General features: G+C 43.1%; 1 protein-coding gene across 1 annotated transcript in view; it reads right to left on the reverse strand.

Moving 5' to 3' along the window:
• The window catches only part of LOC138782175 (follistatin-related protein 4-like), a 584,758-nt gene that overhangs the window by 1,624 nt on the left and 569,178 nt on the right, over positions 1-13,956 (reverse strand). Inside the window, exon 7 of the mRNA XM_069956808.1 lies at positions 10,381-10,501. Within this exon, the coding sequence (XP_069812909.1) occupies positions 10,381-10,501 (121 nt within the window). The remainder of the gene's footprint in view (positions 1-10,380; positions 10,502-13,956) is intronic.

The raw sequence follows: 13,956 nt of genomic DNA on the forward strand, positions 1-13,956 counted from the left end.
TTCCACTTATACCCAAATTAATATGATACTTAAGTAAGGAATACCCCTAGTCAAATAGCATACATTTCAATAAACAGAACCCCATCATCAAATTTAATGGCCATGTTGTGGCCCAATTAAGCTATTGATGAAATGCAGCACTCTGTTAGACAAAAATGGTTTGGTGCCAAGCAGTATGCACCCCCTGCGACCACAGGTGCTGACTTAAATAACAATAGGATTACTGTAGCACTCAGAAATATGAAAAAACTTTGTGCTTTATTTAGCCCCAAACCGTGACGTTTCAACCTTATACTGAGGTTTTTTTCAAGCAGTATCAAGTGCACACATGGCTCACGGGTGTATAAATACAGTAAACATCATAAGTAACATATGTTCCAACAGCAATTGGTGTCACTGTGCAAATGAAAACAAACTAAGCATGTGTCAAAATATGTGAAAAGTTTTACATGAAGCATCATGTGTATCATAGAAGCATAAATAGAATATATGTGATTTGTGATAAACAAACCACCCATACAGTGGTAAATGGCAAAATGGCAAAGGTGTAGCTAGGCTCTCCTCCACCCGGGGCTAAGATTCAATTAGGTGTGCCCCCCCCCCCCCCCCCCCCCCGTATGCGCAGTAAGCACAGGGGGGCCCATGTATGTGTGTATATATATATATATATATATATATATATATATATATATATATTTTTATTTTTTTTTTTTTTGGGTACAAACACACTTGGCGTATCCGCAGCGAGTTTCTCGCTGCTAATCACAGCGAAACTCGCTGCGGATCCCATCCCTGTTTACTCAATGGCAGACAAACTCGCAGCCCGCCCCGTTAACCCGCCGGCCGCCGGAGACCATACATTACCGAGTCCCCACTCCTGCTTGCTTTGGTGGTTCCCGGTGTCTTCACGTCCCGCTCATCCAATCAGTGCACTGCGGCGGGACGTGCCAGGAACCGCCGAAGCAAGCAGGAGCGGGGACCCGGTAATGTATAATCTCCGGCAGACGGCGGGTTAAAGGGGCGGGCTGCGGACAAACTCGCAGCAGGGATGTACATCCCTGCTGCGTGTTTGTCTGCCATTGAAAGTATAGGGCGGGATCCACAGCGAGTCTCGCTGCGGATACGCCAAGTGTGTTTGTAGCCTTTATGAAGTGTAGATGAGCGATTGTTTAGATGAGCGATTCGGTCATCTCTACTGGCAGCACTAGTGTGGTTTTCACAATATGAGATACATAATGTCATATTTACTGTGTACCTGGAATGTTCCCATTTAAAATTTGGTCCTTAAGTACCTTAACGGAGGCGCCGTTACCTCCGCTCCCTGCTGTCTGTACCTGAGGAGGCGCCATTACCTCCGCTCCCTGCTGTCTGTACCTGAGGAGGCGCCATTACCTCCGCTCCTTGCTGTCTGTACCTGCGGAGGCACCGTTGCCTCCGCTCCCTGCTGTCTGTACCTGAGGAGGCGCCGTTGTCTCCGCTCCCTGCTGTCTGTACCTGTGAATTAGGAGGCAAAGCTTCCTGATCTATCTCCAGTGTCATGTGATTCTGTGGTGCTGACTCCTAATGCACGGGTACGCTCAGCTGTAGAATCAAACTTCGGGAAATCCTAGGTTCAATTGAACTCGAACATTCATGAACCTGCTGCATTAGATTGCTGAAGCCTTCCTGGTCCGTGGGGAAGGAGGAGAGTGCCCGGGTACTGACTGGAATTCTGGGATTCAGCCTATTACCTAGGCTATTACCTAGGCTGAATCCTGAAATTCCAGTCGGTACCCGTCCACTCTTCTCCTTCCCCACGGACCGGGAAGGCATCAGCAATCTAATGCGGCAGGTTCATGAATGTTCGAGTTCTATAGAACCTAGGATTTCCCGAGGTTCCATGAACCCCACTCAGCAGCTGAGACAACAGCAGTAACACCTCCAGTAAGGTAATCTATCACCAAATTCAAAATAGAAATAATTTAGAAAAATGACAGGTACAGGTGCTTTATAGATTAGGGTAGGTAACCTTGCCTCACCAGCTGTTGCAAAACTACATCTCCCATCATACATGGACAATCAAAGCTAAAACTTTGGCTGTCCAGACATGATGGGAGTTGTAGTTCTGCAACAGCTGGAGAGCCAGTTATTAAGGGGTTAAGTATGGAATAATGTACAACCAGACCAGACCCCTAAATAGACACTGGACACTCTCTTGTGTGCCCCCCCATTCCAGACAAGGGTAATGTCTAAATCGTGTCACCCTGTACCCCCTGTCCCCCTCCCCTGCCCAGACTGTGCACCCCTGATTGTCCTCCCCTTCCCACACACCTGTATCTTCTTTCTTCCTCCTCCATAGTACAGTGTACATGCAGGACCTGCGGTGACATCATAGTCACATGTACTGTTTCCTGGCTGCTGTTTAGCCCTAATTTGCACAAAATAGTGGTAAAGGACAGTATGGGAAATACCTCTTTTGATGAAGTAAAAATCGCCCCCCCTCTCCCCACACTGACAGAGGGCAGGAGCTTCCAGGCTGCCTCATCCACTGCCATCCTCTCTCTGTCTGCTCCCTGTGATGACGCCCCCCCTGGTCTCGGCGCCCGGGGCAACTGCCCCCTTTGCCCCCTTTGCCCCCTTTGCCCCCCCCCCCCCCCCAGCTACGGCCCTGGTACATGGGATTAGAATAATCATAAAGTCCATAAAAGTTCATAGAAATATGTACAAATGGAATCGTCAGGAGTGTTCACTCCTCACTTCACCATGATGACACAACATCTCAGAGCATATTACCGATATAAAGTTAGCGTCCAGAGTCACACACGGCGCATGTGCTAAAAAGCAACTAATAGTATGTTTAAATGACGGGGACTGTTAGCAGTATTCCACATGGGTAGATTGACCCATTTTGTGCCTCTTCCTGACAAATCTTCAGTAGAACTATGCTCCTGCACACACTGGTACATAATGACTACCTGTCAGACATGTCCACAAAGATAGAGGCTGATTGGGTAAGTTTAACCCCATCCCCTCCCTCTAATGGAATGCAGTCTGCCCCACAATTTAATTTAACCCCCCCACCCCCATGGAGCACAGCCTCACCCACAGGGGGTAATTTGAAGGGGAGCTATCAGCAGGTTAGATGAACCTCACTGTTGCGAACGGGGGACTGAGGATGAAGGTAAGTCTCTTAACTATATCCTAGTTGTCTTTCCTATACAGTTTTAGGCTATGTTCACACTACGTATATTTCCGGCCGTAGATTTTATGCGGCCGGAAATGTTCGGCTGAAACTACGGCCGTGTGAAAAAATAGACATGCGGCTGAAAACATACGGTCATTTACTTGGAAATCTGGTTTAAATAAAAATAACAAATAAAATCTTTAAAAAGTGATGCAAACACCTCTGGATGCATCTGGGAAAGCAGGGAAACAGTTTACAGGAATCGCAATTACCGGGGTTAGCGATCCTCTGCAGTAATGCCGATGCCTCTCATGGCTAATATATTTAATTAATAAAACACATTTTCGTTGTAATAAAGTCCCTTTCGTTGTTCAATTATTTCATTTAAACGAATCCATCATTGTGCAATTAAATATACTGTAAAAAAAATAAATATATATATAAATATACATTTATTTATATATATATATATATATATATATATATATATTTATTTTAACAGTATATTTAATTGCACAATGGTGGATTCGGATAAAAATCAAGTTGGATTTTGCTGAAATAAGTACTATGTACGGGACCGCATGTAAATCCACGGCCGTGAGTTTGAGCAGTTCCAGCCGCAAACAATGGTCTTGTTCATTTTTCACGGCTCTGTATACGATGGGGCCGTAGGCTCATACATAGTGTGCACTGTGCAGCCGGAAATCCTATACTTTCCATTGTTCCCACCAACCTCAAAACTACAGGTGTATATTCGCGGTTCGCACTACTGCCGTACATATACGTAGTGTGAACATAGCCTTAATGTAGCTCACTATCCAGTAAGGTGGTTTGGAGCACTGCCTCTTCCCCAGAATGCTGATCCTGCCAGTGTTAGGCCGGCCTGCTCCACTGATAATCACAAGAAGGGGTAGGCCGTCCAGAGGGCATTGCTCCAAGCGGCTGTACCAGACAGAGGACTACATTGAAACTGCACGGTAACAACGCTGAGGATAAAATAAAGTTCTTCTGGCTGGGATCCCATAGAACAAGAGGCAATGTTCCACACAGTGTAAACAAAGCCTTACTCTATTCAGCATACTGAAGCATTATAGCACAGCACTTACATCTTATTTTATATACATTTATGCTGAATGAGCTGATTATGAGGTTTACAAATATGCACATGCACTTAAATAATTATCATGTTACTTCTGTCCCAGTAGTGGGGTCTCCCACCTCCCAGGTCATATTTTTATGTTTTTTCTTTTTGTGATGGATATAATTAAGTTTTGTTAATAATTTTGAACCTTGAGTGATTCATGATTATTATTTGGGACACATAGTACTATATAGGTGTTGTCTACCATGAACATTGGACTGCATATAATCCGTATATAATAGATGGGTGAACGCAGTTTAAAGTGACTGTACCACCAGGCCCAGGCTGAAGCACTGGAGGCGGGCCGACCCACCCCCAGTGGGAAGTGGGAAACCCCAGCCCCTCCATGACGTGACTCCATTAAAATCAATGGAACCCTATCATAGAGGGGCGGGGGTTTCCTCCCACTAAGGGTGGATTGGCCCACCTCCAGTGCTTCAGCCTGGGCCTGGTGGTAGAGTCACTTTAAGATTAAGATTAATCCTGGCTCTGCTATCCAGAATTGTTAAAAGTAAAAGTAGAAAAGAAAAAAGTAGTTCAGCAGCAACAAAGTCGATGAAATAAATGCCCTTGCACTATGGATTCGTCATTTTATATTGCAGAACTGTTGCAGATCTGTTAAAGATTTTCCAAAAGTTCAATGGCAAAATCTGCAACAGAAGAAAAAAATGGAGAAGATTTATCATGGCTGTGCCTGGTGAATACCTGAAAATAATCAGATATGTTTGTGTTCACCTAAGGGGCGAGCAGGGGGCTGCGGTACGGTGGGAAGAAGATGTGGCCTCCTCCTGCGCCTTATTTATTATAATTTACATCTGCTAGTTCCGGAGCAGGAATATATATTTGCACCATCTAAGGTTGGCCTGATTTACTAAGAGCCAGGGCTGGCCTTAGGGGTGTGTAACCTGTGCAACCGCACAGGGTGCATCACCGCATCACTCAAAGGGGGCGCTGCCGGGTGAACCCAGTGGTGCCCCCTTTTAATGTCGGACAGGCCCACTGGAGGTTCAGAAGAGCCGGATTCCCAGGTGAGAGCCGCACTTAGCTGTGTGTGTGGCGACGGCAGCATCCGGGCCTTCCGGCACAGGCAGCGTCTCAGATGCGATGTCTGCACTGGAGCAGAGGAGAAGTGAGGAGCACCGGCTGCTGGGAGACACGCTGCGGTGGGGGAGCCTGCACTAGGTGAGTTTATTTGTTTTTTTTTCTTTCTGTAATGGGGGAATTAATATGTGGATCACAGGGGGGAAATTACTATGTAGAGCACAAGGGGGGAATTACTATGTGGAGCAAAAGGGGGGATTACTATGTGGAGCACAAGGGGGGATAACTATGTGGAGCACAAAGGGGGAATTACTATGTGCATTCTGGCCTTATATCCTGTAGATTCTGATTGCGCTGTGTCGTTGAGTGGTGTGTGTGTGAGTGTGTGTGTGTGTGGTGGTGAGGGCGTCAAAAGAAAATTCCACACAGGGCGCCATCTACCCTAAGGCCGACCCTGCCAAGAGCCTTAGTAAATCCAGCGCAGCAAAAGTGTTGTGAATTTTGCTGAAAATTTTGTGCAGATCTGCAGCAAAATCATTACATGCAAAAAAATCTTACAAAAGTTTTCCTGGCATCTCTATAAAACCAGCTTAGAGCTTCTTCTTCTTTTAACAGCTGAAAAAAATCCATTACTAAATCTCATTCTTATATATAGCTGTACTCCTGGCTACAATGGAGGAAGGCAACTAATGTCAAACACTGAGCCCAGTGTGCCCAATGAATAAAAATTTCTTCAGGTTGCTGTAAATGACAAATTTTTAGTCTCCACTTTTCTTAACTTCTTAACACACACAAACAAACTGCCAGCACCCATTTAATGCCCTGTCCCAGACATGTCTGGTCATGGGGTCAGCATTCGGCGAACAAGTTTTATACCGGCGGCCCCTCTCTCCCCACTCTTATTCACCCCAGGGGCAAGAGAGGTGGAGAGATGCTCCAAGCCCCACTTATTGACGCTGCGCCACTGGAATAAAAGTTGTTTTTACACTGAATTCCGGCCCAGGAGACAGGAAAGCCTTGGGAAAAGACATGCCTGGGACAGGACATCAAAATGGTAATAGTGGTTTGGTAGGGGGTGCTGTACTAGTGCTTTAATTAGAATATTTGCTAAAACAGATAAAGATGAAAAAAAAAGGAGGATTCAAACTCACAAATAAACTCCACAGATGGTTCCAATATACAACTAAATGTGAAGGTAATTTTATAGCTAGATAAGATGTTTCAATATGTTTTTTGAAGTCTAACAACTGTCCGACTAGTTGTTTACTGCTGGCATATAAAATTAAATGTCATATAAAAGTCATATTGCAATAGTAGACATATGCTGGGTAGTTAATATATGAAACATACCATGTTCATTAAGCTGTGAAATGATTTTCCTGCTGTGGGAAATTATTTTTTATCATCACAATAAGGCCATTTCTCTGAAACCAATCATGGCATAACATATGGATGGATGTATGCACAGATTTCCAACACAAGAAATAAGGCAGTTTGATACTTTATTTTACATACTAAAGTGTAACTGTCATTTAAAATATTATTCCAGAAATCAATAGTACAAGCGATTTTAAGAAACTCTCCAATAGGTTTTATTAGCTTATTTGTGTCCTCAAAAAGCTGATTTGCAGCCCCCCCCCAGGCTATGTTATGGTTGGTCAAAATTTTTGACTTGTCAGCCCTCTTGGCCCTGTTAGTTAGTAAAAAAAGTATTGTAAAAACTGTATAATGTGCAACTCTGGCCATCAGAGGCGTAGCTAGTATTCATGGGGCCCCATAGCAAAAAAATAAAAAAACCTGTACGCCCCCCGATGGTCCGAACCTGCCGAGGTTTGGGTTCGTATGAACCCGAACGCTCGGCAGCAGATTCCCGCTGTCTGCCCGCTCCATGGAGCGAGCGGATCCAGCAGGAGTAACTCCTGGAAAACTAGGATACAGCCTATGGCTATGGCTGTATCCCAGCTTTCCAGGGGGTTCGGGTTCGTACGAACTCAAACCGAGCTCGGTTCGGACCATCCCTAATATATATACATACATACACACATTGAAGATGTGATCACAAAATAAAATCTCTTGTGGCCAGAGTCCTTATGTACCACAGTGTGTAAGCGACACAAACCTCACTTACATGCTGCAGCCCAAAAAGGGTTAAAAACAGAAGACAAGGAGATCTTTGCTTCATTGCTCATGCACTGATAACCCCTGACCTTGAAGCTTGCAGCCACAGTATAGAGGTCAGGGGTTATCAGAGCAGTAAAGTAAAAATCTCCTTGTCTTCTGTTTTTTACACACTGCAGTACATAAAGGGTTAAGCATCCCTGGGCCCCCTCCAGCACGGGCCCCATAGCAGCTGCCTGGCTGGCTCTATGGCAGCTACGCCACTGCTGGCCATGCATTTTTGTCATGACTATACATTGTTGTATGTACATGCATGCATTACTATGCCTAATAAAGCCTAAGTTAAACAAAAAGTAAAGCAAGTGCATGAGACTTAGCATAAATGTGCTCTTGTGTGTGACAGATTTACTGAAATTTACACCAGCGAACCACTTATTCGCTCTGCGAAAATATAAATAATTTAGCCAGCCGGTGGTAGCATCACAGATGAGTTAAACAGAGCCCAGTAGAGGTAAGTATTCTACATGAGAGAAAGGTACATAGATATGCAATAACTGGCCTAAAGTGTACCCATCGTTTGTAAAAACTTTTTAACACTCAGACCTGGACCGATAGGAAGAACGAGTGGGAAAGGGCACGCTGCAGCACAGTCCTCTCCCAGCTCGTTCTCCTGATCGATATGGGTCTGAACACTCAACAAAACATTGAACATGTCTCTATGACATGTCAATTTTTTTTTTTACAAACGACAGTGACACTTTAAGACTGGGTTCACATGCAGTGGTAGTATTCTCCAGGGCCAGCTACCATGTGACAAAACTGTGCACTCAGTAGTGGATTATAATAGGGGCGTTCGGGGCAGCAGCCCGGGGCCCTGAGCTCCTGGGGGGCCCATGACCACCCAAAAAGACTTATACTTTCAGTAGTGTACTGTCTCCTGGCTACACTTACACTTTGCAAAAAAATCACAGTTTTCTGCACAGTTTTGTGCAATTTTTCACAAATCAGGACATCATGACATTATCTATACTGTACTATGAACGCCAGTCTAGTGCTGCCATAGTTACAGTGGGGTGGGGGGGCCCAGGCTTGGTGAACAGCCCGGGGCCTATGGTAAAGTTAATCCGCCCCTGTGTGCACTGTATGTTTTAAAGCAAATTACAAACATTTGCATGGCCAAAAACTGTACGAAAAACTGCAGAATACTGATCCTAAATCTGATCCTAGCCTTACTGTGTTTGGGGGTGGGGTGGGGGGGAGGTGTAGCTGCCCTCTATTAACTCCTTCCCGACTTATGACGTAAATGTATACCATGGGGATGCCAAAGGGATACTCAAGCTAAAAATATTTTCTTTTAAATCAACCGTGTCAGAGAGTGCCAGAGATTTGTAATTTACTTCTATTTAAAATTCTCCAGTCTCCCAGTATTTATCAGCTGCTGTATGTCCTACAGAAAGTGGTTTATTCTTTTCAGTCTAACACAGTGCTCTCTGCTGCCACCTCTGTCCATGACAGGAACTGTCCAGAGCAGTAGAAAATCCTTTCAGAAAACCTCTCCTCCTCTTCAGACTGGAAAGAATATATTCTTATAGTATAGAATATATTACTTCCTATAGTAGTTTAAAACACAATAGCCTTTAAATGCACAATTTCTCATAGACTACAGGCAAAGGGCACAGCTTAAAGGGGATTGCCTTATCAGCACAGCAGATATGTAATAAAGACCCAGTATCCAGCGTATAAATCCATGCTGCTGGGTTTATAGGCGTTCACTAAAGAAGCCATTTCTCATTTATATAAAGGCTGTAAAGGACGTGCAGATTCATGATTAAAGTTTTTTATGTAAATTTCAATTATCACCATGACAAGCCTATCTGGTTTTATTACTATACAGCTTGTAAACCTCAGTCTGTCTCTATGACATATTATTGTTTTTTCTGATTGACTATTTTATAGACAATAATATGATTATAAATCCAATTCATTACTGACCAATGCTTGTACATAACAGCATAGAATTTGACAGTATGTGTGTACTTGATAACAATTGAACCCTATTTTTTGTGAGTCATTTAAATGCACAGTGTAGAATGGTTTCAGATAATTTTTAAATCAAATCTGCCTAAACTGCAGTAAGTTCAAATTCCGTAAAGTACACCACCCCTTTTATTTCAGTTTGCCCCACTGGAATGCAGGGCACAAATAATTCTCTATTGGTTATTTCTATTACAAACAGGCTTGAAGGCTTGTTGGGCCCTCGCATAGCTTGCATAGCTCAGAAAGCCGTGCTACCCTTTCTACAAAGGATAGGAGAGGCAGAAAATTAGAGCCTCATTCTCCTTAGGTTGTAATATAACCATCAACCAAAAAGTACATTCTATTCATTTGAAGGGGTACCTGTCGTTATAACTTTCTAAATCTAAATTAACAGTATATGTGAAGTTATTGTTATTATTCTGTAAAACAAAGCTATATTTGCCAGAAATCCTGGTCCAGTCTCCTGAAAGCAGATTTTTGGACTAATGTTGTCATTAAAAGAGACTAAACACAGGAATTCCGGCCAGTACAGAGAGTCACATGACTGCCTCCTCTCTGTGAGCGCTCAGATGGCCTGGGATACACGGGACTTCCTGTTTTTAGACTCTTTGAAAAAAAAGAGTCAGAACACAGAAAGTGCCGTGTTTTCCATGATAACAGAAAAATTGAAAAATAAGTAAATAAACAAACAAACAAATAAATAATGAATGTAAATTGCAAACTTGCTTTATTTCACATCTGTTGATTTAGAATTTGTAGTTGTAATGACAGAGACACTTTAATAAAAATAGTTAGTTTACATATACAGTAATATAATACTTCTAACATTCATAATTGTAACAGAAGTATTTGTGAATTATCACATGTGCCATTTACTAACCATTCACCTGAAGGATGTGTGTCTGGAAGAGATCGTCGTAGCCATAAGCATGGCATGTGTAATTGCCCATATGAATGGTTGTTACCTTGGTGATGTACAGTGAACTGTCTTCTCCAAAATCCTGTGAAAACAAAATATTAAAATGTACAAGGCAAAGTTTTTTTTTTCTTTCCAAAAACATAAAGAAATAACATGTGGTACCTTACTAACAGTGTAAGGTCCTTATATATTAGAACTATAGATAAGCAAATTTTCATTATTAACCCCTTCCCACAGATGGACGTACTAGCATGTCCAATTCTGCACAGCATGTGCTGGTACGTCACAGACATGACACGGGCACAGGAGGTGCTCCCATGTCATCCATGTGGGGGCCGGGCACCCGTCGCAGGAGCTGTGGGAGAGGCTGTCCAGACGATCCTTAGATTGTCCAGGCTGCCCACTGTAGTCAGGTCCTATTACCCAAACAATTATCGGCCAGAATGTCCGGTAATTGGCCAAGAACGTCCGATAATCGTTTGGTCTATTAGGGCCCCTAGGGTGAGTGCAGCCCTGGAACAAAATCCTCCCACTGTCCCTGCGTACTTGTTGAACGCCCCAAACAGTGGCCCCCAACTGGGCGACGTCCCTTCCTATGGTAATGTGAGGGATAGGAAAAAGGACAGAATAACAAAGTAAGACTAGTCAGGCCAAACCAGGATAATACATTGGGAACAAAATCACAAAACAGAGACAAAGTCAGATACCAAGCTGAGGTCAAAAAGTCCAGAAAAAGCCAAAAAACACAAAAACAAACTAAATCAAGCCCTAGCTCTATCCACACCCCACATTTCTTGGTGGAATAAAGTGTTTATATGAAGATTATGTTTGCTGCAAATCTTCTCTTTTCTCGTTGTGTGAATGGACGGCTTGGAACTTTCATTAATTACAGAGCACCACCTGAATGATATGAGCCTTCAGCGTTATGTATAGTGATAGTTCCGTGGAGCCATTGTTGAAAGCACGTGTGTGTATGGATAGTGCCGAGATAATTACCAGCACTGCAATGCAATATGCTTGTAATCAGGCAATTGCACAGTGTAGTCCCCATGGTGGGACAATAAATTAAAGTGTAGAAAAAAAAAAACACCCACAAAATTCATATATAATCTCCATGGCCACTAATACAATTCTAAATGTTTATGAAAAATATAAATAAAAAAGTACACATTTTTAGTATTGCCGTGTGAATAATGATACTTGGAATAACATTTTTAAATGATTAAACCTGCGCGGTGACAGCAGAAATTTTAAAATGAGAAAAATGCAAATTTTTACATTTTTTTCATGAAAAAAAAATGCATTTTTCACAATTTTTTTTGAATATCGGCCAAAATTTACCACTAACGTAAAGTACCTTATGTCATTAGAAAACTATCTCAGAATCAGAAAGAAAAGTTATAGCATCACATAGCTACAACCACATAAAGTGAGACAGGTTGGATTTAAAAAATGGGTCCTGGTCCTGAAAGCCAAAATCAGTCTGGTCTTGAAGAGTTAAAATGTTGAGAAATTAAGAAATTCCTTTCTATGTCACTTAATGCTATTGATTTAATGGGGGTATATTAAGGCCTGAAGAGCATGAATTGGCATAGGCTAATTTATACTCGTATAATACGGCCCAGGACAAAGTATATGCAGGGTATAATCCAGCCTAGGCCGCTTTAACTACGGGTATAGTCAGGACTAAGGGTATACTCTGGCCTGTTACGCTGGGACTGGATCTGACTGACCTGGCACTTCAGTCTCCTAACAGTATTGACACGCTACAACACCTTTGACATTTGGACCAGCATATTCTCCTGCCTGTTACCTTGACAGCCTGTGGAAGCTGAGCTGGTATGTCAGAAATGGATGGCGCTGCCATGGGTGGAGGACAGTATATTACACCAGTAAAGTTTTTTACAGGCAGCACTGTGGTCAATTGTTAGTTTCTTAAGTATTCTAAAGTACTTTATTTCCTAAGTACGTTATTGGAGGAGCTATTCAGGGCCGTATTTACCACTACGCACCTGTGGTCCGGTGTCTAGGGCAGCACCTTTCAGGGGGGCAGCACCAGGGAGCAGGGAGAGGGGTATGGCAGTGTTATCCTCTATATGTCGGTGGTAAATGTGAAGTCTGGAGCTATTACCTACCAATCCTGTGGTGAGAATTTCTTCAACCACTCACCCCCACGCTCCCCAATAAGGGGCATCTTAAGTTTTAGCACCTAGGGCAGCAGCAGCTGTTAATACGGCCCTGGAGCTATTGTCTCCGATCACTGCTGGTTGTACCTGTGAATTAGGAGGAGGAGCTTCCTGATCCATCTCCATAGATTCTATGGTGTAAGGCTAGAGATGAGTGCTATGGAGAAGGAGCAGATACTGACATTTCCTAATGCACAGTTACAGACAGCAGGCATTGGAGAAAATGGCACCTCCATGAGGGTATATCGGCACCAAATTCAAAATAAAAGTAATTTAGAGACATGAATATTGTCCCCACTGCTGCCTGACGGTCACTGTTTATACAGCAACAGATACACTGCCAGAGATGAATAGGTGAAGAATTTCAAGCAGGAAACTTTCCTCCTCAATTCCTCGCTGAGTACTCACCTATTCCTCAGTGTGAACATACCCTGGCGTAAAAAGGTCAGAGCTAGTTAGAGCTCTGACATGATTTCACCACCCCCATGGCCAGGGGCGGATTAACTTTACCATAGGCCCTGGGCTGTTCACTAAGTCTGGGCCCCCCCACCCCACTGTAACTATGGCAGCAATAGTGTGGTGTTCGTAGCACAGGATAGATAATGTCATGATGCCCTGATTTGCGCAGAATTGTGGTAAAAAAGCAGTGATTTTATTGTATTTCATGGCAGAATTGCATCCAGGGACAATACACCACTGAAAGTATAAGTCTTTTTGGGTGACCATGGGCCCCCCAGAAGCTCTGGGCCCCGGGCTACGCCCGAAAATGACCTATTTTAATCCGCTACTGCCCATGGCTGATATTAAGCACTGCAGCATCAGCCAGCAGTTAGCTACCAGCATGTGCCTGTGTCTCTCCAAGAAAAGTCCCCACACAGATTCTTGCCCACCATAATTACTTGCATTTTTAACAAATATCGGGGAATGTTTCCCAAGTTCACCCACCAAAAATGTAATAATCCCCTAGGAAACACATTGTCAATTTGCATATTAAAGAACCCCCATCTTTACATTTACTGCCCATGGAGTACACCTATTAAACCATTTCCAACAAAGCCATATATTATACAAAGCTGCTGAATGCCGTCACCAAGTGTACTACGCAAACCATAGCATTCATATACCATTTTTACAGACACACATGCTGACTGCCTGATAAATGCACTTGGAGTTTTTACAATATCACCATGATAGTTAGAAGTCAAACAATGGTTCACAAAGCGTACTTATTGTGTAAGTTTTTAATGCTTCTCGTGGTTTCTTGAGTGTTTTAAAGCTATAGAATTGTTTTGTCATGGCGGGGTATACAGTATATTAAGGAGAATAATGTCCTTTCACTGTGATACACCTT

Source organism: Dendropsophus ebraccatus, chromosome 1 (assembly GCF_027789765.1).
Source record: "Dendropsophus ebraccatus isolate aDenEbr1 chromosome 1, aDenEbr1.pat, whole genome shotgun sequence".
Lineage (NCBI taxonomy): Eukaryota > Metazoa > Chordata > Amphibia > Anura > Hylidae > Dendropsophus > Dendropsophus ebraccatus.